General features: G+C 45.0%; 1 protein-coding gene across 3 annotated transcripts; it reads right to left on the minus strand.

The window, feature by feature from the left end:
* Positions 1–26,545, minus strand: BPGM (bisphosphoglycerate mutase). 3 transcript variants are annotated; one of them, XM_066590511.1, is made up of 3 exons: positions 26,459–26,545; positions 18,047–18,700; positions 1–1,790 (listed from the first exon to the last, which is right to left on the minus strand). In XM_066590511.1, the coding sequence occupies exons 2-3, from the start codon at positions 18,645–18,647 to the stop codon at positions 1,612–1,614; spliced, it is 780 nt and encodes a 259-aa protein (XP_066446608.1). In that variant the 5' UTR covers positions 18,648–18,700; positions 26,459–26,545; the 3' UTR covers positions 1–1,611. The 3 variants fall into 3 exon arrangements, with proteins under 3 accessions (XP_066446608.1, XP_066446606.1, XP_066446607.1); XM_066590509.1 differs by lacking the exon at positions 26,459–26,545 and adding an exon at positions 23,974–24,107; XM_066590510.1 differs by lacking the exon at positions 26,459–26,545 and adding an exon at positions 23,978–24,094.
* Between the last annotated feature and the right edge of the window lie 100 nt (positions 26,546–26,645).

Raw genomic sequence — 26,645 nt, forward strand, 5'->3', positions numbered from 1 at the left:
TGATCGTCATATACAGTAGTTTTGCACTTTTATTACACAATCAGACAGCAGGAAAAAATAAACCTTTGATGCAAATTCCATTCAATCTAAACAAAAAAGCAAACAAACAGCCTACATATTAAAATACTTGGAACAGATAATAAAATAAAAAAAATAAAAAAAAAAACCTTCTATCCCATTTAGGATTAGTCAACTAATCTGTCATTACAACTTTAAATGTAGTTCAATAAATACCATCCTAAACCTTAAAATAAAGGAAATTCTGCAATGCTTTCTTATGTAATGCTACATTAGAGGTTGTTTATTATTTTTATGGCAATTATAAAAGGTCACCTTCCACATACGGTTAAGCAAGAAAGGGAAAGATGTCTGCCCCGTTATTAAGGATTTGTCTGGGAAAAGCATTAAGGGTTAGGCAAATCCCATCTGTAATTAGAAAGAAAAAAAAAATAAAAATAAAAAAATAAAAAATAAAAAAGACACAAAGACAAACCAGGAGAGACAAAAAAGCAAAACATTAAAATGACGGGATTGGGGGGGGGGGGGTTGTTTGGGGTTAAAAATATCTTTATAGTTCTTTAGAACTGTGTCAACAATATTATTCTCTCTTTTCTATGAGGTCATCGCAGGATAAAAGCTAAATTTAGAGACTGTAACAAGATTTTAAATCTGAAAATAGACAAAAAAGTCATCATGAAGAATAGAAGAAATGCAATTTCACCCCAAAAAATGACAGCACAGAAACAAAATGTTTTGGGGCAAAAAAAAAAAAAGTTTATGGAGGGGAATAGAATTTAAAAAATAATCACGGTTTATAATAATAAAAAAAAAAATAAAAAAATTAATGTCAGTTTTTATTTTTGGTAATTTATATACTAAAATACCAAAATGTAAAAAGTAATAAAAATACCAATGCTCCAAAAATTTGTTCATTAAAAAAAAAAAATGTATGGGGGAGAAAAAATATACTGTATTTAAGGTGCAAAAAAGTCAACTTCCTGTAAGTGCCTGCTGACAAAACATTTACGGGAGATTTCACTATACATAAATTTGCCAATATACACTTAAAAAAATCTGAACACTTCTGTGCCAGCAAAAGGAAATCTATTTACACAGCTTGCTACAAATAAGGAGCCATTTACTCTGAAGCACCGCAGGTTAGGGCCACGCTCACACAGGCAGTTTTTTTTTTTTTTTTTTTTTTTTTTACAATGGGGCGTCTCAGACGAGCGTTTTTAAACGCTGTCTGTGCCATTTTAGTGCGTTTCAGCGATTTTTAACGCACCTCATCACCCATTGCAATGATGCGGTGCCCTTAAACCGCGGCGTTTTACAAATGCCTGTGTGAGTCTGGCCTTACGGGGTTGTCCAGGATTAGAAAAACATGGCGGCTTTCTTCCCTAAACAATGCCACACATTTGTCCATGGGTTGTGTTTGGTAGGTCAGGTCAGCCTCAGAGTTGAATGATGCGGAGCAGCCATACCTCATACAATTTGAGGACAGGGGCGGTGCTGTTTTTGGAAGAAAGCAGACATTTTTTTTAATTTTTATTTTAAATCTGTGGACAATCCCTTGACCTCTTTTGAGTAGTAAAGACATCTGGAAGCATCTTAATTATCAACAGGTTTAACTTTGCCTTGATCCTCCACTTTCTTTATAGCAGCCTGAATAGCTTGTTGGTCACCCAAAAATTCGTGAGGCTTGACAGCGCGCAGGTTTTCATCCAGTTCAAGCAGCACAGGAACACCGGTAGGAAGTGTATGATTTATTATGGCCTCATCAGAGATCCCTGCAACAAAAAAAAAAAAAAAGAAAGTTAGAAGCTACAGCTGTGACAGTGCAGTCGGTTTTCAATGAGAACTGTGTAATACTTCATTTTTCCTGTGGAGGTGCTGCAGGAGAATTGAACACTCCACTATAAATTACAGCCAATTGCTACCTTCAGCCTGGGACCAGCTTATAGTTAAGGTACCTTTACACTCGGCGACTATCAACAGAAAGAATCGTTGTTCAATAGTTGTTTATCGCTCATAGGGGGATCTCAATGCAAATTTGTTTGCAAGTCGTTCAAATGCAAAATGATTGGGACTATATAAATCAGATTATAATGAAAACAGTTTACGTTTAGGTTTTTATTTGAATATCCAATTAAAAAAATAAATTAAAAAAATTAAAAAAAAAGGAAGTTCTCATTACTGGCCACAAGGGAACACACAATAGACTTACTTTGCCTGTTTTCTGCAGCACACTTGTCACCTTTGCTGCATAGACTGGGAAAAATGGGTTCCCACGGGGCATAATTGCCGCGGAATTTCCGTGCAGACTTTCTGCACCAAAATTCCGCCTACTTTATTCCCCGGATTAGCCAGCAAAGTGGACAAGATCTCGTCCACACACTGCGGCCAAGCCGCACGGAAATGGACATTCCGCGCAGAATTCAAAGACGCTGCGTATCAATTTTTTCACCGTTTCTGCGGCCGCCTACCTCCTCTCTATGGCCGCAGGAGAATCCAGGCGGTGAAAGGCTGTGGGTTTTGAAGCTACGTTTCTCCTGCGGAAATCTCACAGTATTTCAGTACGGTCATGCCGCGAGATTTCCACGGAATGTCAGTCCCGTGTGAACCCAGCCTTAGAGGGCGGTCTCTCCCCCCCCCCCCCCCCAATTATTTTTATACCGGCTGACCTGGCGCAATAAACTGAAGGTGAACAAAAAGTGCACAACAGCTTCGTGTTTAGATTAATTATTGGGCGTTCATTTGAGCGACGATTGTTACGTGTAAATGGGCCTTTTGTCTGCCTAGAGACCATTAGGGTGCTTCTACATGGGACAATCTGTAGAGCAACAGATGCCCGACAGGTCATCCCAGTAATCGTTCTTTTGCCTTCACACGGGAACGAGCATCGCTGACTGAATGGAGGCGGAGTACGCCAGGGATTGTAGCGGCCGGCCCGCCTCCACTCACAGCAGGAAGTTATTCATAAGTGAACGACTACCGGTTTAGGCGGGATAATCCGTCCATCAGGTTTCTGCTTGCAGAAACTGAATAACGAATGAGAAGCAAATCAGGTTCTCATTCGTCGTTCAGTCGCTGCATGCGTTTACACTGAACGGCAATTGTTAAAAGTTCGAGTCCCGAACGATTAATAATTGTTCCATATAAAAGCATCTTTAGTCTATTGATGCTTTTCTGACCATTAACCCTTTCCAATCCATTTGTATCCTGTCTCCCTTTCTTAGGTGGGCTTACTATTTTTCTGCCATTATACAACGGCGCCATCTGCTGGCTGAACCCAGTACTGCATGAGATGACACGTTGGATAGGCTTCAACAGCAGAGAGGCTGGCAATATACAGTAAGAGAATCCTGACGGACATCTTCCAACATCGGAGATGTACAGCCTTAAATCATAATGTCTTCAGAGGTCAGACAGAGGATTGGAAAGGGTTAACCATTCATTCATTGCAACAGCCTTTAAGAACACACCCTGGTGCAGTCTATACATATTTATAGTTCCTTCCCGTATTCTATGCCATCATGGCCGCCCAAGAAGGTAGATTAGATAGATAGGAGGCGACGGGTTTTAACTCTGTAAAAGGTCACTCGGAGCTTATATAGATAGAGTTACACCTTAAACTTTTCTTGCCAGCCCTCTGACACTCGGAGAAAAGGTCATTCTACAGTCTCGGAAGACACTGCCAAGAAAGATCTGGGCTCACTCTCTGACCACATCTTCGCACTTATCAGACCTCATTTGCTCGCTCAAGTCAGTAGTAGAAACCTCTCTTTATGCAAGGAGTCTGGAAAAGCAGAGTAGGACCTGTAGTGGCGGCCATATTGGCAGTCACCGAGATTTTGAGACAAAAGGATAAGCCAAGGCTTTACCGTTTACTGGCGAGGAAGAAAAGAAATTCTGAAAATAAAGAGGAGCGAGGGAGGGGAGATTTCTCATATCCATTTATATTCTGCATCATTTCTGTCTTTATGGTATAGAGATACGAGACAGACAAAAAGACCTATGAAACAAGACAGATATAGCCTAGGCGGATATGAGATATCTCACACTGTATATCACGCACCTGGGCTATATATAGAAATACAGTATGCATTCAGGCTGCTCACTTCCACATAGCAGTAGTTATACATCACTTGCCCATTGCCAGGGAGTTGTTTTTAGCAGTGATATTTTTACCATCTAGGCCTGGACCGTGGCCCCGCTCCCGCCATTTATTGAAAGGCACTAGGTAGATGTATTTACCATGCAAGTGAAAAAGAGAACAGTGGTGTTTAGGCCAGCAAATCCTAAAGACGCAGGAGAAAGGTTATTAAAGATCGGCGTTTCGTACACCAGTCATTATAGGACCTCTGCTGGAGGAAGATGCGCCTAATATATTAACCCCCTAGTGACCAGCCTTTTTTTTTTTGCCTTAAAGACCTAGTGGTTTTCATAGTCATATTACAAGAGTCATAACGCATTGATGTACCCGTATAAGAGCTTGTTTACAGACTGAAATCATAGAATGGTAGAGTTGGAAGGGACCTCCAGAGTCATCGGGTCCAACCCCCTGCTCAGTGCAGAATTCACCAAGTCATCCCAGACAGAGGTTTGTCCAGCCTTTGTTTGAACATTTCCACTAAAGGATAACTCACCACCTCCCGTGTCAACCTATTCCACCCATTGATCCCCCTCACTGTCTAATATCAAATCTGTCTCCTCCCTTTCAGTTTCATCCCATTGCTTCTAGCCTTTCCTTGTACAAATGAGAATAGGGCTGATCCCTCTGCACTGTGACAGCCCTTCAGATATTTGTAGACTTCTATTAAGTCTCCTTGTAGCCTTCTTTTTTGCAAGCTAAACATTCCCAGATCCTTTACTGTTCAAGGACATTGTTTACAAACCACTCACCATCCTGGTAGCTCTTCTCTGAACTTGCTTCACTTTTTAAAAAATGGGGTGCCCAGAGCTGGACACAGTAATCCAGATGAGTGCTGACCATGTATAGAGGGGGATAATTACCTCATGTGACCTAGTCTCTATGCTTCTCTTAATCCATCCCAGAATGGGGTTTGCTTTTTTTTGCTGCTGCGTCACACTGTTGACTCATGTTCAGTCTGTGATTTATTAGTATACCCAAGTTTTTCCTTCACATGTGCTGCTTAGTTCAATTACTCCCATTCTGTGTGTCCCCACCCCCACATTTTGCTTGCTCAGATGTAGGACTTTGATATTTAACTGGGAGAAATGAATTCTGTTAGTCTCGGCCCGCTGTTAAAGCTGGGAGGGATGGTTAATACTAGAGAAGGTTCAAAAATATCTAGCCAAGCTTGGTGTCATCCACACATTTGATCAGTTTTCCTTCAATTAGATAATTTATAAAAATGTTGAACACTGGGCCCAGGACAGAGCCTTGTTGTACCCCACTTGAGACATTCTTCCAATTGGATGTGCAGCCATTTATGACCACTGAGTATGATCACTCAGCTAGTTGTTAAACCACCTAACAGTTGCCTTGTCAGTCCCAGATTTGGTCATTTTTTCAATAAGGATGGTATGAGATACTTTGCATCTTGCCTTAATAAAGCATTTAATACTATCTACCGCTGATCAACCCAGTCAGGGATTCTGTCAAAGAAGGAAATTAGATTCATCTGGCATGACGTGTTTGTTACAAAATCCATGCTAACTGTTTACTTAATTCTCACCCAAGTATTTGTATACATGCCGTTCAATAAAATTTGTTCAAAGATCTTTCTTGGTATAGATGTCAGGCTCACAGGCCTATAGTTTCCTGGGTTCACTTTCTTCCCTTTTTTAAAGATAGGGACCTTTGCCCTTTTCCAATTTACTGTGACTTCTCCTATTTTCCAAGTCTGAAATCCCTCCATGTGCCACCCAGGACCAGAGACTTCAAATTAGTTAGGGGATCCTGGAAAATTGAGGTTCTATACAAATGCAGATTTAGGGTGAATATTAATAATAATAGCAGCACCCGTACTAATAATATTCCTGTGAGACTCATTTACCAAGTGAGATATAATAGGAATAAAAGAGGGCCAAGGATCCTCTGCTAGGAGGCACAAATTTATTAAACACAACTGCTTGGTCTCCAATAGAACCCACTAAGAATCAGATAATGCCTAGCTTAATTAGTCTCAACTTCAGACACTTGAAAGGTGAAGGCGTTTCGCAGAACGAGTACTCCTCCGTGTTCTCCTGGGTCAACAAAATGCCTATGGACAAACTTGGAGAAAGGAGTCTCCTAAAGACATATCAGGCTTAGGGCTCTTTCACATGAAAGTATATTGGCCGCCGTTTTCACAGTCAGCCGATATACGCTACGTTCTGATGCATTGGATTCCAATGCATCAGATCACATGGCTGTATTCCCACAACGTAAAAGCGCCCGGCTGGGTCAATATGGTGCCAGTCGTTTTTACATTGAGCCCAAAAGATAGTTCCAAGACTATCTTTTGGACCGGAATACGCCGGCCGCTGCATGGGCTCCTATGGAAGCCAATGACAGCGGCCGGAGAAAGGAGGGAGTTTAGCAGCTTGACTGCTAAACTCCCTCTTCTCTCCTCACATTGCTGTTTGCTGACAAGGGGCGGGAGCTTATCTCTGCCCCCTCCCATTGCAATCAGCCAGAGAGGTGAGCCAGCGAGGGGGAGGGAAAGGGGCAACAGAATGGTAGCCAAGGCGTAGATGCGTCGGGGCCGATGTGGTCTGAACAGGCGCACAAACATTCGATTTGTGTGCTCGTTCAGTTTTTACGCCTCAGTTGGTAGCGGCCGACATACACTCGTGTGAAAGAGCCCTTAGGCCTGTTTCACACAGGCTACAAAATCTCGCTAACAAATCATTGCTACAAAACGCATGTATGTGAAGCTCATGGTTTCCAGTGGGTTCTTTCACATGAGCGAGGTTTTGTAGCCCGAAACCCTTATGTTTGAGGCAAGACAAAAATACTTGTCTATGCTCCATAGGGGAATTAAAGCCTCTTACATTGCGGAATATTACCGTAAATACCCAATAATAAGGGAGGCGGGGTGATGGGGGGGGGGGGGGTCTTGAAATATAAGCTCTCCCCTGAAAAAAAGCCCTATCGAGGCTACATGCAACAAAAAAAAACAATACTCACCTAGCAGCCGGCGTTTGGGTCATTCACAATGGCCTGCGGCGCTGCTGCAGGCTGCAGTTTCCTCTTTCACGCTAACAGCAGTTCTTCCTCGAGCACCCAACCAGTAATCACCACGGAGACACTCGGTCGCAGCCCCTGACTGTCGCTCAGTTGAGCAGAGCTTGGGAACGCTGTCTTAGACGAACATAAAAATAAGGCCCCAGACCCTCCTGAGGGAGGAGGACGACCGTTCGCTGCTGGGACTGTTCGTATTCTAAAATAAGCTCCAATTTACTAGTCCCTCACAAGTTGCTTAGGCACAATGGTGAGCTGCAACAAGGCCAAATTTAGTAAGTGCCTTAGGCAAGGTCTTCTTATTGTGAAGATGGCCCAGGTGAAGGGTTCTCTTCGGGTTTGAAGTAGAATCTTGTTGGCGATTCCTGGTTCGAGGAACTGTATTCCAACTGTATTCCGTGACTTTCTCTGTGGTCTTGGTACAAAAGTTGGAGTTTGTTGTATGGTACCCTCATGCTTGACAAATGCCCCAATGGGGTCGAAACGTAGCAAGATTTTGGAGGAATAAATTACTGCTTTGCATTACCCCCAGGATGCTGCCATTCCTTTATTGAGACATTGGAGTATATCTTTTTGGGGTTTCTGGAGCTCTTACCCCTGCATGTTTGGCGTGCATCCTATTGACTTGTTAGTCATCTTTAATAGGTTTAAAAATCCTGAGGAGTGCTGGGAGTTCATCGAAGTAAAGTACCAAGGTATGTTGGCCACAGTTAGGTGACCGGCCCTCTTCTAACATGCGGATAGTTAATGACCCGTTATGCACAAGAGACAAGGGAAATAGGAAGTTCCATATATATTTTAGTGAAGTCGTTAGAGCACCATTGTTATGGGACGGAGGCCTCTGCACCTAGCATGCATGGATGGGGCAGGTCTGCAAAAATTTGGACTGAACCAGGTACTCCTGGTAGGTGTGGAGATGTTCTAGCCAATCAGCTCTACTTTAGTGTTGCATCGCTGTTGACAGTTTTATAGGCTTGGAAATGCAAGGTTTCCTGTAATACTACTCACAGCTGAGGGCATGTTACAATTATATCCAGTCTAGTTAATTCTTCCATGACCTAAAATAAGCTGATACACAAAACTTTGCACCGATTAAAAGGGGTTTTCCTTGTATATACCATCATCATTAGTTGAGCAGCAGGTGTCCATCACTTGCGATCCCCACAGATCTTTCAGCCTGCCATCAGTGCAGCAGAGCCGCACGTCCTCATAGGGGTTGGAGCAGGATGTTTAACAGAAGGCATCACTCCCACTAATATCAAAGGAAGCAATGCCTTCTATTACACTTTCAGCTCCAACCCCACAGACAGCAGGCCGGAGATCATATGATTGGTGGGGATCTCGAGTGGCACACCTCCACAGATCAACTATTGATGACTTTTCCCTAGTATAGGTCATCAATAGTAAATGCCAGGAACACCCCTTCATAGCTGTAATTGTAGCCATACTAGTCATCACCCGGCTTTGGAAGAGTCCTGAGCAACCAATTTGTGCAATCACCCATTCCCTATGTCTGTTGATTTCTTGCTGCATGACTCAATAGACTTGCCATTCAGGTCTCTAGAAAAGCAGAGAAGGAAAAGGCAATGGCTTAGCCAATTGTTACTCAGCTTTTAAGGAAACCGAACCAAAACTGGCTGAGCAGTATGTTTAATAATGAGGAAATGGTAGGATATGAGATAAAGAAGCACATGAGCCGCTGATGAACTCCATCTGGTCAACGTCACCAGCATATGTCCTCCGTGCCCAATGAGTTTACTGTGTAGTACGAGTAACAGTCCCATAGTTACATGATCCCAAGGACAGGGGAACGGGGATTCTGGGACATACTGGGCAACAATACAGCTTCCCTGCAAAACAGGATAAAGGGGCGCACCGCACTCCTTCCTGCTGGTCGTTTTTCACAGCTGCAGGCATCTATTAGCAAGAAAGACCTAGGGGACCTAAATGATACCGAATGAATGCATAAATTGTCACTTCATGCCTAAATGAAGGGAAACACGCTATTGTTCAACATTATGAAATAGTTATGATAGAGAGATACATAAATTATTTACTGCATGTCTCTGTATTCAATAGCCTAGCAGACTGCACAATAACATACAGCGGGGGGGTGGGGGGGGTGGAGTTACACTATCCTACCAGAAGTAATTAGACACTTGAACAAGAATCAAAAGTACTGTAGTATCAATTTTAATATGTTAAGAATTAGTGGGGTTCCTCTGGCCATAATGACATCAGATACTCTGTGGCATACTTTTGCTAACATCCATTACATTTCTAATGATATTTCCCTCCATTCATCCTGCAAATAACTTGCAAGTCATCATTAGACCGTTGAGCAATCGAAGAACATTCTATGGAGTGACACTGTACCAAACCTTTGCTTTCATTATGTAGTGATGAATCACACTTCATCTTCTAGTCAGATGCAAGCACCCGAATGTGGAGGAGCCTGAGGAACGTCTTGTGCCAACAGTTAAGTCTGGCGGAGGTTCCTTTATGGTCTGGGGAGGTTTTACGTGGATTCGGTCCATTAATGCAAGAACCATGAAAACAGAGGTGTACCCTGACATTCTAGACAATAATGTGCTGCCGACAATGTGACAATACTCAGGGAATAGTCAACAACACTTCCAACAAGACAACGTGCCTTGTCACAATTCCAACAGTGATTTATGTTGGTTTGAGGCTATGGATGTTCCACGGTTGAACTGATCAGCACATCTTTGGGATGAACTTCAACGTTGGATCAGGAAATATGAACATCGTCCATATTCTTTAAAAGAACTCTCCAGATGTTTGCAGGATGAATGGAGGGAAATACTAGATGAAGTGTATCAAATGCTAGAACGTATGCCATGGAGAGTATCCGATGTCATTAGGGCCAAAGGCGGCCCCACTTACTTATTTACATATATTAATACTCACTTCTGATGCTTGCTCCCTTTACTTTTGGTAGAATAGTGTATACGGACATAGACCAGTGTGATTAAAGAAGAATTTAAAAAAAAAACAAAAAAGGAGAAGGACCCTTGTCTTACATCTGGCAAGAATATATTGAAAAAAAACAAACCAAAAAAAACCTGAATGTTGGAGTGGACAATCAACTAAGTCCCGGGGATCATTGCCCCGGCATCGGTTGTGCAAGGTCACAAGGTATTCCAGGTAGGATCTTTTGTTAATAGGCAAAGCAATTATTTCCTATAAAGTTTCCCATGCATGAAGAGTGGCGAGGTGCAAGGTATAATTATGCCTAGAGGACGGCTGTTCACCGTTAATAGAAAATTATTTCCTTTTAGTGCAAGGCATTACCGGCTGTGGTGTCACGTAGACTTTCTGACCCGTTGCCAGGAAGACTGGCACCTGCTAGGAGACTATACAGTACCTGGCTTTGTATTTCAAGGAACACCAAGTTTGAAGAATATGGACAAGTACCGACCAAGTTGTTCATTGTCGTTTGTACGAGCGGATGATCTGCCCGTGTAAAAGAATCTTTATGCCAAACTTGGATGGTAAAGCATCCCTGGCACACACAGACAAGGTTTGCCAGCTATCCCAATTGTAGATGCAGTCCGTGCCAACCTGACCAGCTCAGCAAGCTACACCGTTACTGTAGTGAGCCTACGCCATTTGCTTAGTCTGGCAATCGGTAGACTACAATGGACTACGGAAATAGCACCGAGTTCCCAACAACCATCTGTGCATTAAATTGGCGCTGAATACATCGGTGTATGCAACTATGTTATACCATCTAATCTGCCACCTACTGGTCAGCGCTGGTAGGTTGAATAGTGAAATGGTGGCCGGATTAGGCCGGTCTCACATGGATGGATCGAATTCTGCGTGTGGTAGACCGTGGCCGGCGACCCCGAATTACCTTTACTGCGGATGACCATGCTCACTTGTCGACGGTCATGCGCAGTAGAGATTTTTTTTAAAATATTTGCACTTCCCCTGCTGCCACTAGGCAATGACATGGGTAACCGCGACCTATCCGCGATGTCACCTGCGACTAGGACGCAGGTCGGACGGCTTCGCTGTCCATGGAGAAGCGAACGTTCTATCTTTATAATGTGTGCGGAATGCAGCGGATCGTCCGTGCAGGTGAAGATTGCGGATTCCACAAATTCAAATCCAGTCATGTGAGATCAGCCTTAGACCAGGGCTATTTAGTAACCCCCAGCCAAGTAAGATAGGGATCACTAGCAGAGGGCCCGCCCCGCTCGTCCAAATCTGAACCATTTACTAGCTGTAATGTCTTGTGGATACTGTGACTAGTCCATACCAGCTAGTGACAACCTCTCAATGCTGCGGATGAGTGACGGCTAAGGGCCAGGTCCTCGTTGAGAATCAGCTTGGATTTGAAGGACTGCACTTGGAGGAATGATGGTGGTGGGTCTGACTGTGCAGGCAAGCCAGAGCCCGGAGAAATAAGTGTTGGGCTCTGGCAGCGCAGGATTCATTGAAAGTCAGAGTCAATATGCTCAGAGGCAGCGTTAGCTCTGCCTGCACCGAATGTCCTGACGCTGCCCCGCAGGACTCACGAGGAGGCAGAGTAACTAGCGGTCAGACATTGACTGGGAGGCTGGAGCTCTTAATTAAAGCAGCAGGTGCACAGACATGGCTAGGGATCAGCAGGTGGCCCGGCCAATGGAGTCATTGGATAGCGCAGTCCACTACGCATCTGCTCGGTTGAAAAGATTACCAGTTCAGGCCAGAGTAAAAGGGCATGACACAAGGGTCTAGAGGCCCATTTACATGCAACAGTTATCGCTCAAGTAATGTCTTTTGAGTGATAATTGTTGCGTGTAAATGCTAGCATCGTTTACTTTGCCAGAAAGATGATTTTTAGACAAGCATAAAATCCATAATTCGACCAGAGAGCTGATAGCAGGGACCGCATCCTGTGTCCTCCACGGGAGAGCTAATTACATTGTATTCAGCTTGCAGCCCCACGGCAGAACAAAAAGAGCTGTATCCAGAGAACAAACCACCTGCTGTTCTCTGCATACCGCTCTGGAGACTCAGTTACATACAAATGAAGGTAATAAGCTGCTAATGCGCATTGGCAGCTTATGCAAAATGATCGCTAAAACCAATCAATCATCCTATCTTTTGAATTAATTTTGAGCAAGCATCTTCGCGTTTAAATGGGCCTTAATAACAACAGAGAGCACTTATTGTGTATTGTCCCCCTGAGGCCTGCACTAGGCATAAAATAAAATGTATCAGCGATGACCGAAGCGTTAGGAATGCTGATGGTCTCCTATAAAAGCAGAGAAACACTGCATTGTGGAAACTCTATGAAAAAGTTATACAAGGCTTAGTCATTAGATAAGAGGTCTGACTGGCTGGTGGCTAAGCTGCCATCTGTTTCCAAAGGCAATCAACAGAATGATGATGATTACAGCTCTGGAGGCGATTGCAGAAATAGACAGGAATCCACTCAGCATCATTATAGCAAACAAATGTTAGTCAATATTTTAGGAAGCAGCGGAGTCACAGCAGCCCTCTCCGTACCGCTAGATATGGAAGAGTTGTAAACAGACCAATGAGATATAACATTTAGACCGGGGCTACATAGCGACTTTGGTCCCAGCGGGGATTGTGTGACTGAAGTTCATAATGTAGCAGTCCCATAGAAGTCAATGGGGTCGTGTTGCAGCTTCAAAGTCAAGCAGCCGTGACCCACAGATTGCTAAAAAATCTGTCAATTCTTAGCAATGTGAGTGGCGGCATCCTGAGAATCATCGTCTGACGAGAAACGATCTTTCCCTTTTACGATATTCTTAATACAGGTTTCTGTTTGGTTCTCCTATTGTTGTAATGGATCCATTTATGTATTTTATATTAGTATATGCAGAAGGCAAGAAAGACAAAATTGGCCTCTAGTGTTGATCTATTAAAAACATATACAAAATTGATGGAAATGGCGCGTTTCACGGGTGTATCAGATCTGTTAAACATGATGAAAACTATGGTTTCTGGTTACATTCTGGTTTGCTATCCATCTCAAATAAACCGATCCCTTACAAAACACAAAGCAAACAGCTGCTCTGAATGCGAGCTTCTACTGGGGTTACAACCTACGACTCCCGTAACCCCGAGTACCCATCACGGTCGGCCCGGCCAGGATGGCTTGTGCCGGAGACATCCTTATTTTTAGATTGTTCCTATCCAGGCAGCATTAATATTGAAAATGCCTTTATTAATTTGGCACAAGTCAGCACATTAGATCAGGGTGTAAATACGTCTGCGGTTCCCTAGAAGAATCAATAAAATGCCTCCAAAACAAAGCTGCACTTCAACCCCCAACAATCAGTGTTACAGTCCTAAACATACACTTTTTGATGATTTTACACTTGTGGTGGTTTAACAGTCCTATTCTTTCTTGGCCTACCGAATATATATATATATATATATATATATATATATATATATATATATATATATATATATATATATATATATATATATATATATATATATATATATATATATATATATTTTTTTTATTTTTTTTTTTGGGGGGGGGGGGGGGGGGTTGTTAAATATATTTTTAAAATTAGTATATTTATGCCAGAAGTATAGGAATTTGTTCCCCATATTGTTTCAGTCTCCTATTTCAGGGTGGTTATGGCGACTGTTTGTGTTAATTTGTATTTTATTCTACATTTACATAATTTGGTATATACGTTTACATACATAACTCCCATGATGTCATAAAGGCCTGTGGGTGACATTCATGATGTCATTTTTCTTAGAATGCAGTTTTCAAATTGTAACTGAGCCCGAGTTATAAATGAAAACCTCCTCGGTCGCTGGCGGAGCTGAGCTACTCCGCCATGCTGAGGGGTACCGGCAATCATGTGATCACGGGGTCCAATATCGGAAACGTCTCTGGGGTCGCAGTTGGCAGCCCAGCACTTGGCATGTATCTGCTAGATTGCAGGAGCTTTAAACCCCCGCCGTACAATCGAGCAGGTTTAAAGTCCAGAACCGAGCGTTGTGCATGTAGGCGGCGCTTGGTCTAATTGAGTTAAGAGTCCACATGTTGACAAAACTTTACAACAACAGTGTTAGGGGGAAAAAAAAAAAAAAAACGTTTTTGGCCTTCGTCAGTATCACACAATAAAAGCAATTTGTCAGCATTTGTGGTCTGCTGCCTGCTAGGAATGTGAACATGGTCTGGCTCCAAATTGTTCCAAGTGATCACCCAAGCTTAGTCTTGTGTCATACTGCCATCCTGGACAAAAGGGGCATTAAAAGAGAAAAAACAAAGAAAAGCTGGATACTCCCCCAGAGATCCCAGACGGCTGCGACCAACATAGCAGTCAATACCCGAACCTGCAAAAACATACTGGTACCGAGTGACACCTGGGCCAAGTCAAGTGAAAGAGCTTAAATTTGTCAAAGTTTCGAGGCTGATGGTCTTCCAGTATTAAAGGGTGTGTATACTTTTGCAACCCTTTTTTTCAAAATCTAAAATTTTTTTGCAAAGGTGATTCAACTGTCTTGTTTAAAAGGGGGTTATCCCAAAATTAACTTTTATCACCTATCCATAAGAAAGGTAACAAAACAGTATAATTGGTGGGATGGGTCTCGCCACTAAAACCCCTACCAATCCTGAGACTGGAGTGCCCCGTGCTCCCTTCTCCTCACTTTAGGTTTACTGCACCCCCCACTGCTCCATTCATCTTCAGTGGGACTGCTGAGATCGTTGCATACAATCGCCTGGCTATTTCTGTCAGTCCCATTGAAATAAATGGAGTGGTTTCGCATGTACGACCACCACTGCATTCAATCCCCTCGCTACTGCAGGTGAGGCTGCAGTGAGGAAAAGATAAAACAGGATCTTCATTTTCAGGATCGGTGGAGGTCTCAGCGGTGCAAATCCCACTAATCAAGACTTTTTTAATCTATCCTGTGTGACAATTATTTTCTATTTTCTTTACAGAGCTTCATAAATAGGTGTCTCCATGGTAACAGACTACAAACCCATCCTGTGTAGTCTGATCCAGCAACTAGACCTCCTGTCTACTACTTCTTGCTAACGATTGGGAAAGAGGAACTATTAAGGTGGTCCAGATGAGATTACTTCCGCAAAATGTTTTTTAGAACCCATTATTAAATTAAAAAAAAAAAAAAAAAAACTTACAAAGTTAAAAGGTTGGACCTGAATTTCAGAATGGTTTGTACCATATGAAATAGGCGCAGTGATACCATGCCTGAACAGCAGGGGGAAAGAACCCTTTCCATTTCAAAGATATACATTGAGCATGGTCCGATCCAAGATTGGTGGAGGCCCATGGGTAACAAATATGGCAGTGGCCCCTCCCCAGTAGTAGTATCATATATGTCCAACATAAGTTAGACATGCATAAGTGACAAAAAGATGTAGCGACAGTCTTTTGTACGAGGACACCAGATAAATGCTGATGCTTGTTTTCTCCATTAGCATCTTGGTTTTGAAGATGGATGATCATTTTCTCATTCATGAGAGAAGCAGAGCCAGATGTGCCTGGCAGCTGCTTATCCCCATCTTGGGGATAGATATGCAGATTAGGTGCCCCATTTCTTCTTCTTCTGTAGTATTACTACAGTATATTAACTTTCAGTGCATGGTAGAGGCAACACCACACAGTATTAAGGGGGTTTCAAAAGATAAGCTTACCCCCCCTATCCACAGTAAATGTGTGGGGGGGGTGGGGACTGACTGCTGGGACCCCAACGCATCACAAAAACACAGAAAAACAGACAGTAGGCCAATAGAAGCTAGTGTACTTGCATGTTAGAATAGGGTAGAGGTCAATGGACAAAAGGGTGTGGACATAGGGTAGAGCATGTGCTGGCAGCCTAGTACACCAGGGCATCAATGGTGTTAGCAGTGTCTGAAATTAGAGAAGAGGTGAAAAAGTTAGGACTCGGGCATGACCTCTAGTCGGTGTAGTCTTTTAGGACTAACAGGTTTGTATACTCCATAGAGTCCAAGTCAACGTATGTGAAGCCAAATAACGGTTTTGTAGAGTTAAGCCATTGGCTTGATTTTCCGAGACGAACCTTTATTTGGATTCTACACCACTGGCTTCACGCTACAAAACGGACTTGACTTCATGTACGTTTAGGCCGCTTCCACACCTGCGCTGAACCTCCGCAGATCCAGCAGGAAAGACCAGAAGAAAGTGCTGCAGGAGAACTTTGTCTGGTAACATGCCGGATGGCTGAGCGGAAACCGAACTGACCCAATTCTGTTCAACGGAGTCTGTTCGGAGCGGTCATAAGACGAATCCAGTCGGCCAGGGGATTCCCCTTTCCTGCTCCCCAAACGGAACAGGAACCCCGAACCCTCAACGCAGATGTGAAAGCAGCTTTACTTGGACTCTGTGGAGTATAAAAACCGGTTCGTCCCATAAGACTACACCGACTATAGGTCACGCCTGAGTCCTGGCTTTTTCACCTCCTCTCCAATCACAAGAGCGGGACTTTCCTGTCCCCATAAATGAACAGCAGTGGTTGAACATGGGCAGGGCCATTCCATTCATCTCTATGGAAATGACAGATATACTCGGCCTCTCTTTGACGGTCCCTAAGGAGAGGAAGTGGTAGAGAATAAGTCGACTACTTGGGACAACCCCTTTAATATTTAGGCAACAGTATGAAGGTGTTATTTGGCCACCATATGGTTTACTGCTAGTTAGAGGCGTTTTACAGCTGTTAAAAAAATTGGGGGATTGGCGAGTTCCACAGCCCGGGAACCCCGATGAGCTCTTCAGCGGGCCTGCTGTCACACGTATGGAGCAGAAAGCTTTGTACACTGGTTAGTTAATTTAAGCCAAAAACTGGTGTAAAAACTCATAAATGTGCTTAATTATGCATTAACCCAGTGTGGTATAGCAAACACAGCTCCCATTTTCCCAGGCAGCATCCCTACAGGCTTATCCCCCACCCTGCCTGCAACCCCAATCAGTCAGCGGCAGCAGCAGCCGCTCACGAGCCTGTGCCCGCTGACCTCTTGGCTCCGCCATCAGAGGTTACAGACTCTGCACCGCCAGACCAAAGCTGCGGATAGGTTGAGAATTCCTTTAAAAGGTGTATCCAAGCAGCACCCACCAGGATTTACTGGGGTCAGAGCGGAAGCGCTGCTCCAGCCCCTATGCAGTGGCCGGCACTTGTAATTGCAAACGCACCTTCACTGAAGCAAATGGGACTTCAGACTGCAATTTCGAGCACCAGCCATTTCACAGGGGTGGCGGCCACATTAAATGAGGTTGAGAGACAGATTCGGCCCACAAGCCTTGTATTTGACATGTGCGCAGTTCACCCTAGGGGGGCAACACAGAAGAACGTTCTACACGGGGTAACATACAATATAAGGATATTGTCAAGTACAGCCAACACCAAGACGATGCCATCAGTGGGACACCTGCCCATCATCAGTACAAAGTTTCCGCAGGGTTAAGGTTTTTTTTTTTTTTTTTTGCTAAATTGGGAACAGAACAGCCTTTGGGTCCAAAAGTTCCTTGCTAGAACTTTCTACTACATCATTCAGTGCAGGACCCAGCAGGAAAATCCCCAGGACTGTTTGCAAGGTTTTCACAGCTCATCCCAAACAAAAAAACAAAAAAAAAAACAGAACATATTGACAGATGGGAGATTATCAGAGATGGTGAAAAATCATCATGTAAGGATTAGGAACCTTCAGTGGAAGAAAAAAAAAAAAAAAAAAAAAAGAAACTTTTAGTTTTCTTAGGAGACTTTCCATCTTGGTTCTCTCCATATTATACTGCAGTTGGTGCCAGATTAAAAATGAATATCGCTTAATAAAATCTAGAAAAACCAATGCTACTGTACCTTCTAAATGTTTTAATAAAGCTCTTGTGCTGTTCCCGTGTGCGGATATAAGTACCCTTTTCCCTTTTTTGATTTCAGGCGCGATCTCCTCGTTCCAGTAGGGAAGAAGCCGTTCCAAAACTTGCTTCAAGCTCTCAGATTTCGGCAGTTTATCCTTCTGGATGTCACAACACGTATACCTCCGATCCGTATGGATCTCCTGATAATAAGGATGACTCTCATCTATTGGGGGAGGAGCAACATCATAACTCCTCCTCCAGATCTTCACCTGCTCTTCTCCATGGTTCAGGGCCAGTTCAGCTCGGTTGAGACCAATAAGTGCCCCGTAATGTCTCTCGTTGAGCCGCCATGAGCTCCGTACCGGGACCCATTCTTGCCCAAGTTCTTGCATTATAAGCCAAGCGGTTTGGATGGAACGGCTCAGAACCGACGTGCAGACCAGGTCAAACTCAAATCCTAGAGACTTTAAATGCTTTCCACACATCTCAGCTTCTCGGAGTCCATCCTCGCTCAACTTTTGGTCAACCCAACTGCAAAATCGGTTTTCGATGTTCCAGGCACCCTCGCCGTGCCTCAGCATTACAAGTTTATATTTGGACATGTTGGCTTTTGTAGCTTACTTCCAGGGCAGAAGGTTTGATTGAAGGTGTTCACCTGGTGAAGAAAGACAGTACATTATGTTCTATACTCTACTCAGATCCAAAAAAGCACCGAAAATCCAGCCATTTTGACTTATGTCATTGCTAGCACAGAAGTTTCTTTATACCAAAGCTGTAATCTGCAAAGGAACCTGGAACCAAGTATTCCATTTCCCTGCAGTGCCTCCACAGGACAAATTAGGAACTACATGGTGATCTTTGAAATCGATGAGCTGTGGGACCGCCAAAGACAGAGATGCTCTTGTTCTCCTTTATGGCTAACTGATGGCAGTCCGAAACAAGGGGCTACCCTCAATAGATTGTCTGCTTTAGAAAAATGTATTTTCAGACTACCGCTTTAAAAAAATTCTTCCACCACAACTTCATTTATGAATGAAGCTCCCTGCACAGACGTGTCCAGGAGGTCTGCTACGCAGGGAATAAGTCATAGCCACAGCCACCTCAGAGCTTTCATTCTTTGATCAACGGAGGTCAAAGAGGTCGAAACTACACCGATTATAATGTTATGGTGTTTCCTAGTGATGCGGATACCCCTTTAAAGTTTCAAGAGAATTGCTTGACGACTCATTTAAAGTGACAGAACGCCTATATTGGACACGTGCAGGCTGCTCTCCCTCTTAATAGTATCTGACATCCATGAACTGTGAATATCAGGCACGTGGATCTGGAACGAGTACACAGCAGCCCGAGGCGGAATTGAGCTGCATCCAACACACTCCATATATAAAGTCAATACCTAAATTGTCCTGTATATGCAATAATAAGTCTGAGTTCACGTAGAAAGTTTATCCAACAACAGAGAAATACTGCACATCTACGGCAGACAGCAGAGTGGAGTTTATAAGTCACTTCTTGTTAACTGCCTTGTGATCACTCATATAAGTAAGTACCTAATCAATGCTACATCTCTATCGAAGACAGAAAGTCTATCCGAGACGTCCGGAGCGGGAAGGATCGGGGCAGCGCGGTGCTCCCATTGATTTCAGTGGGACTGCAGCTACCCAGGTTTCCTATAACCACCGATGACGCACATTGATAGCGGGCAGACGACAAGCTGATGGACGGGATCTCCAATGTCAAACCCCTGTCCATCATCAATTAAAGGGGTATTATATATATTTTTTTTAATGACGCCCTTTTCCTTGGATAGTCAACTACTGATGACTATGCAAGGAAAAGGGCGTCATTAAACAAAAACAAAAAAAACTATAATACCCCTTTAATTTGAATGTGAGCCACTACTGCAATCTTTTGATTTTGAGACTACCGTAGAGGAAATATGGTGGCCATACTGACTAGCCCGGGTCTGCTAGAGGAAGGTGGTGCCATCTAGGATGTCCATGCCTAGTTACTAGTAGAGATGAGCGAGCATACTTGCTAAGGGCATCTGCTCAATCGAGCATTGCCCTTAGCGAGTACCTGCCCGCTCGGGAGCAGAGATTCGGCTGCCGGCGGTGGGCGGTGAGAGGCGAGGGAGAGCGAGGAGATCTCTCGCTCCCTCTTTTCCCCCCGCTCCTGCCTGCTCTTGGCCGCAACTCACCTGTCACCCGCGCCGGCAGCCGAATCTTCTCTACCGAGCGGTGAGATACTCGCTAAGGACAATGCTCGATCGAGTAATTGTCCTTAGAGAGTATGCTCGCTCATCTCTAGTTCCTACTAATGCAATGACGTTGCCTTCTAAGCATACACACCACCATCAACCCTTCTGCTGTATAGTAAGCCGCACAGGAGCATGGGGGCCATCAGAACTTATTTGGACTCTGCCTTGTGTCCATGGAGGAACGACAGGGGCTCGGTGGTTAGCATTGTTGCCCTACAGCGCTGGGGTACTAGGAGTGAATCCAACCAAGGTCAACTAGTGCATGGAGTTGGTATGTTCTCCCTGTAATTGTGGGGGCTTCATCTACTCATAGGGCAATTTTATAGGAAGCCAGTTGCCCCAAGTGTGGGGAGGAGGAATGATGAAAACCTCTGTAGTACATTGTTGAATATGTTGGTGCAAGAAGGCGTATTCATCATGGCACTTGTGGGTTAGGCCACTTTCACACGGCCAAGAAAAGCCTTAACCCTTTCCAATCCCAATTTGTATCCTGGTTTTCCTAGGGGGCTTACTCTTTTTCTGCCATTATACAACGGCGCTATATGCTGGCTGAAGCCAGTACTGCATGAGGTGACACGTTGGATAGGCTCAAAGAGCAGAGAGGCTGGCAATATACAGTAAGAGAACCCCGACGGACGTCTTCCAACATCGGAGCCGTACAGCCTTGAATCATAATGTCTTCAGAGGTCAGACAGTGGATTGGAAAGGGTTAAGTTAGCTTTACACAGGACAACTGTTGTCCAAATAAATCGCTCAATCGAGCGAATGTGACCGTTGGCGCCCGTAAACCAACCGTGTGACGAGTGAGAATTCATTCATTAGTTGCAAGTCACTTTGTCTTAGCTCAGCTAAAAAAAATAGCTACTGGTTGATTACTTGTTTACACCAGAAGATAATTAATAGTCTTTCAACAGCTAGCCAACAACTTTGCAGGGAGGGGTGCGTTTGCTCAGCGTGCGCCTCCCAAACTTACCCTGGACTGAACCGTTCTTGCTGATCTTTGGAAGATCACTCGCTGCTGTGATCTCCGGCTGGTTTTGGTCTTCGAAAGACCCCTCAGTGCTGCAGTGTTCAGACAACTTGGACCCCGGGGACCACAGCGTTCGTGATCTTCCATCAGCCCTGCAAATTTCTGTAGCACGGCAAACACACTCCGGGTGTCCCCGTTTGAATGTGACCCAGTAATGATACATGGCCCGAGCGCAATGATGAACAGGCAGAACATGGTTGCCGAGCTCAGAGCATGCTTGGAGTGCAGTGATGAATATGCCTATAAACAGGAATTCGGTCTTCTCAATATCTCACCGAGTAAGAATAAAGCCGCCTGCAGACGGCCGGGTCGGATCCCCTGCGAGAATTCACGCAGCGGGATCCGACCTGCGTCCCTGCAGGGACCAGTGCGGCTCTCACCTGCTCCCGTGGCTCCAGCTTTGATGTGCTGGTCAGCCGGCGCATGTGCAGAGCGGAGCTGGCCCGGCACTACTGACATTTCTGTGCAGGCCTCCGCGAGAGGCCTGGCCAATCAGAAGGTAGATATAGTGCATCAGTAGTCCAACGCTACCAATGCACTGCGGGGGGCTAGGTAGTCTGAAAAGTCCATTGGCCATCTTGGACAGCCGAAAACAGGAACCCGAAACTGGCAAGTCAAAGGGAAAGCATAGAAGGAGAACTGTAGGTAACACAGCCCTGCCCCCTCTCGTCTTGAGCCACATTTTGGCCCGAAACCGGAAGGTGGCTCTAAATTTTTGTTTCTCTAAGATAAGACATCCAAAAGGACATTTAGTGCAGAGAATCAGATGTGAAGGAGAACATGTGAAGGAACCTGGACTCTTACAGGTCGTACAACGCAGGCGGGGCGACCCTGTGATCCTTGGTGTCGCGGCCATGTCCAAAGTCACCAATATGGTAATCCTAGCCTAAAGGCTCTTAGGGCGACCGTCGGCCCTCGTACACACGGCCACCCAACAGGGCGCCGAGCGAGAAGATACTTAGTAGTCACTAGTCATTCCGCTTCCGTGGAACGACTGCGGAGCGATTTCTCTCTCAGTATAAACAGGAGTCGCTCCACCTCTGAGCGATTGCCCATTTGCAGTGAATGGTAGCCAGAAGAGATCTCCAGCCCGCTACACCCCAATTCTCTCAACGACTATCGCTCCTGTGCCCAGCAGCCGTAGGTTGGGCATGGAGTTTGACATATTTTTGGAAGGAACTTTTTTTTAAGGAATATTTTTGGGAACTTTTCACAAGTTCTGCTAACTCCCATCATTTTTATTGGCAGTTTAGAGTCCAGTGTCTGTGCCGGGGGTCTGGTGCCCCAACTGTGCTGGACTAGAACCCTGCTCGGTCCGTCTGTCCCCCCGGCCCTTTTTAATACATCCTTTAAAATACGGTCTTACGATTACAAACGGCCCTATGAAGGCAGCCGAAATCCTGAAAATGAGCTTGGCACCCCTGTAAGGGTACCTTTAGAGGTTTTTACAACGAGGGACTCCAATATTTATTGAAAGCGCAACTACACTCCAAACCTGATCATCTATGTGCCCCCCATTAACATCACTCTAAGGGGTTCAAGAAGCAGAGATATAAGATGCTGTTTGAACAATGAAGCAGAAAGGCAAAAAGAAATAATAATGTAACAGAGGAAGAAGTTCAACGGGGACTATAAAAGTTACTCCTTAAGAGGGGGTTGTGCCAAAATGGACTTTTAGCGCTCATTCATGAGATAGGCGGGAAGTCTGATCTGTGGGGGTCTCGATCCTGGGAAAGAAGGAAGAGAGAGGGCACAGGTCCCCCTAAATGCAATGATGTAGAGATTGGATGGTAGTGGCACCACCATGCAGTACCCCTCCATTTATTTTAACGGGGCTAATAGAAATAGTGAAGTACAAGCGCTGGCCATCTCCGGCAATGAAGAACGCGTGGAACCGCGCATGTGTGACCGCCGCGCCATTCATTTCCATCTGCGAGGAGGAGGGGATATGGGACACCCGTTCTAAAGCTTGCTGGGGGGGGGGCGGGGGTCTCAGCGGTGAGATCCCCACGATCAGACTTACCACCCTTCTTCTGACTCCGTTTTGGGATAACCCCCAACAGTATGAAGTCCACACCCAACAGTACGCCACCTCTCAGCTACCCGGACCCTGTGAGTGCGACACGGGGTACTGAGAATAAAAGTTACCCACAACTTCTGGACAACTTTTTTGTATGTAGTATTTGCATGATGGGGGGGGAGGGGGGGGGGGGATAAAGAGAACGCAAACAGAACGCGCAGACTTCCTGCGCAATTAATAATATTATTAAACATGTTGATGTCAACCAGAAGGAATGACCGATAGTGAAGGACAAGAGGAGAGGGAGAGTATAAGACTGCAGGGGAAGTTACAGTAAGGGGAACTACAGAAGAACAAAAAAAAAATGCAGCAGAGCCGAGTTGGTCAAATGTAGCAGAGCTGGCTTTGTCATTTGACACAACACACAAAAAAATGTATCATTTTCATAGAGGTGACATAAGAAGTAGTAACATCCATGGAAGCACACGTCACACTGGCTTACATAGGACTGCAGATACCAGTGCAAATATACAGTTCATTAGCAAGCAAGATGTAGCAGAGCCGAGCTGGTCTCTGCAGCCTTCTGAGGATGCACATGCACTGCAGCCCAGTACTCACCTACAAGCAGGTGGTGCAGCTGCAGAGTCGCCCCCGTCGGTGTATACGAGCGTGCAGGGCGGCTGCAGTGGTTGTTGTTGTGCGGCTCCCTCCTCCTCCAGGCTCTGCAGCCCAGCGCTCCTCTCTTCTCCTCTCCGCTCTACTTGCTGCCTCTGGCCCCGCCCCTCTGTCGTTATGATTGACAGCACGAGCGGCCAATGGCGTGCGGGGGCCGTGGGCGCCCAGGAAGATAACGGCCGAGTTGTTTTGGCGTCGCAGCTCAATGGCAGCTGTGGAGCTCTGACTGGAATGGCGTGACCCCCAACACTCCTGGTTACTGACACGCAGATACACCAGTTTAATATCAATGGAAACAGAGACTCCTTTGCAAAAACTGTCTGTTATAAGACGTCCTTGTTGCCCCTAGCGACCAATCACAGCGCTGCTTTCATCGCGCAAGCTGCTGAGGTTCCATGAAAGCTGCACTGTGATTGGTTGCTACGGGCAACAAGGACGTCTGCTAGGCAGTTTTGCTCAATGAGGCCCAAAACGTTTTATTCTACCGTCTTCGTTAAGGGGAATATGAGCCAAAATGGCTGGCAATAAACAGCGTTTTATACTCTTGATTCTCACGTCTACCAGTCTGTTATTAGTGTGCAGTGTCATCTTCGCATAAAGTTTGGTGAAGCTCCTCAATTCGTAAGCGGGGCTCCAATTTTAAGGAAAAAGATTGTATCTGTAAAGCAAAAATCATCCGGCCATCCACTAGTAAGCGAGGAAACAGCGGAGCGCGTCCGCGGAAGTCTCAGAAATCCTCCGTCGGAGCAAGCAGAGAACTGGACTTCCCGCAGCCGACCGTGCGGAAGATTCTGCGCCAATGTCTGCGATGTTATCCCTACTGATTGTAATGGACGTCAGTGGAGGCCGTCTGTGCGGAGTCCGCAGCAAAATCGAGCATGCTGCCATTTTTTTTCTCTGCTCTCGGAATACGCAATTCGTATCCGCGAGTGTGAAGGAAAAAGCAAAAGTACGTACGTTTCAATACGTGCGATCTTTTGCGGACGCCGCTTGTGAATTCCGCAATAGGAATCCAGTCGCGTGAAGCCGGCCTAACGCAGATCAGACATTCCAAATACATACAGACCCCAAACCAGAACCCCTAAACAAATGCGGCCCCCCTAATAAATACAGGCGACGCACTAGACAAATGGGCGGCTTGCAATCCTCGCGGCCGTGGATAGGCGGCCTTACTGCTCGGCACCCGTGGTCAGCCCTGCAGCAGCAACAAATAAAAGCGACCCACCGCCAACGCTAACCTAAACTGTCGGCATATCCGCCATGTAGTCCCAGACCATACACATTATATATCAAAACATCCAAAGCAAAATGAGTACCATAACCCGTTTCTGGACTATTTTAGCACAAATATAGTCATTTTAAAAATAAAGAACTATACATTTTAAAAATATATATATATTTTTTTTACACTTTACCCCTAATAACACAAAAAATTGGAAAAAAATCAGTAGAAAAACAAAAAAGCTATTAAACAATAGCCCTATAGGCCACAACAAAAAAACTGCAAAAATAATTTTCTGAAGAAAAGGTTAAGGGCTAATTCGCACGAGCAGATTTGCGCCGCGTGATACGCAGCGGAAATCCGCAGTGTTGCCCCGCAGCCATTAGGTTCTATTGAACCTAATAGCTCAATGCTCATTGTGAGGAATTCCACTGCGGAATTCCGCCCCGTGAATTCACCCGTCCTCACCCGCGGCATGCTTTATTTGCCGCGGGTGTACACGCGGACGGCTTCCATTGCAGTCAATGGAAGCCGTCCATCACGCTATCTTCCGCTGTAGCACAGCGGAAGATAGCGTCAAAACTAGAGATGAGCGAACACCAAAATGTTCGGGTGTTCGTTATTCGTAACGAACTTCCCGTGATGCTCGAGGGTTCGTTTCGAACAACGAACCCCATTGAAGTCAATGGGCGACCGGAACATTTTTGTATTTCGCCGATGCTCGCTAAGGTTTTCATGTGTGAAAATCTGGGCAATTCAGGAAAGTGATGGGAATGACACAGTGACGGATAGGGCAGGCGAGGGGCTACATGGTGGGCTGCATCTCAAGTTCACAGGTCCCACTATTAAGCCACAATAGCGGCAAGAGTGGCCCCCCCCCCCCCCCCCCCACTGTCAGCATAAAGATCGTCCTCCTCTGGCACAGCTGTAACAGCTGTAGCAGAGAAGAACGATGTTTGCCCATTGAATTCAATGGAACCGGCAATACAGCCGACTCCACTGAATGCAATGGGCTACCGGCGATCGCAGGATGAATGGTCGGAAAGGGGTTAAATATATAACCCCTTTCCTGCAATTCATCCAGAAATGTGTTACACTAAAAATATATACCGGCGTATAAGGCGACCGGGCGTATAAGACGACCCCCCAACTGTCACCTTATACGCCGGTAATACAGTGGAGCAAAGAATAAAAAGCATTACTTACGTTTTTAGATGATCTGCGGCGCTCCTGCAGGCTGTCACTCCCTCCTGGTCCACGGCAGACAAGCTTTCTCCACGAAAGACTTTAAATCCCTGCCTCCAGAAGCACATGTGCCTTCAGCCAATCACAGCCAATGACAATGATGTCATTGAATGGCTGTGATTGGCTGTGTTTCTGGAGGCGGGGATTT

The sequence above is a fragment of the Eleutherodactylus coqui genome, chromosome 2 (assembly GCF_035609145.1).
Source record: "Eleutherodactylus coqui strain aEleCoq1 chromosome 2, aEleCoq1.hap1, whole genome shotgun sequence".
In the NCBI taxonomy this organism is placed as follows: Eukaryota; Metazoa; Chordata; class Amphibia; order Anura; family Eleutherodactylidae; genus Eleutherodactylus; species Eleutherodactylus coqui.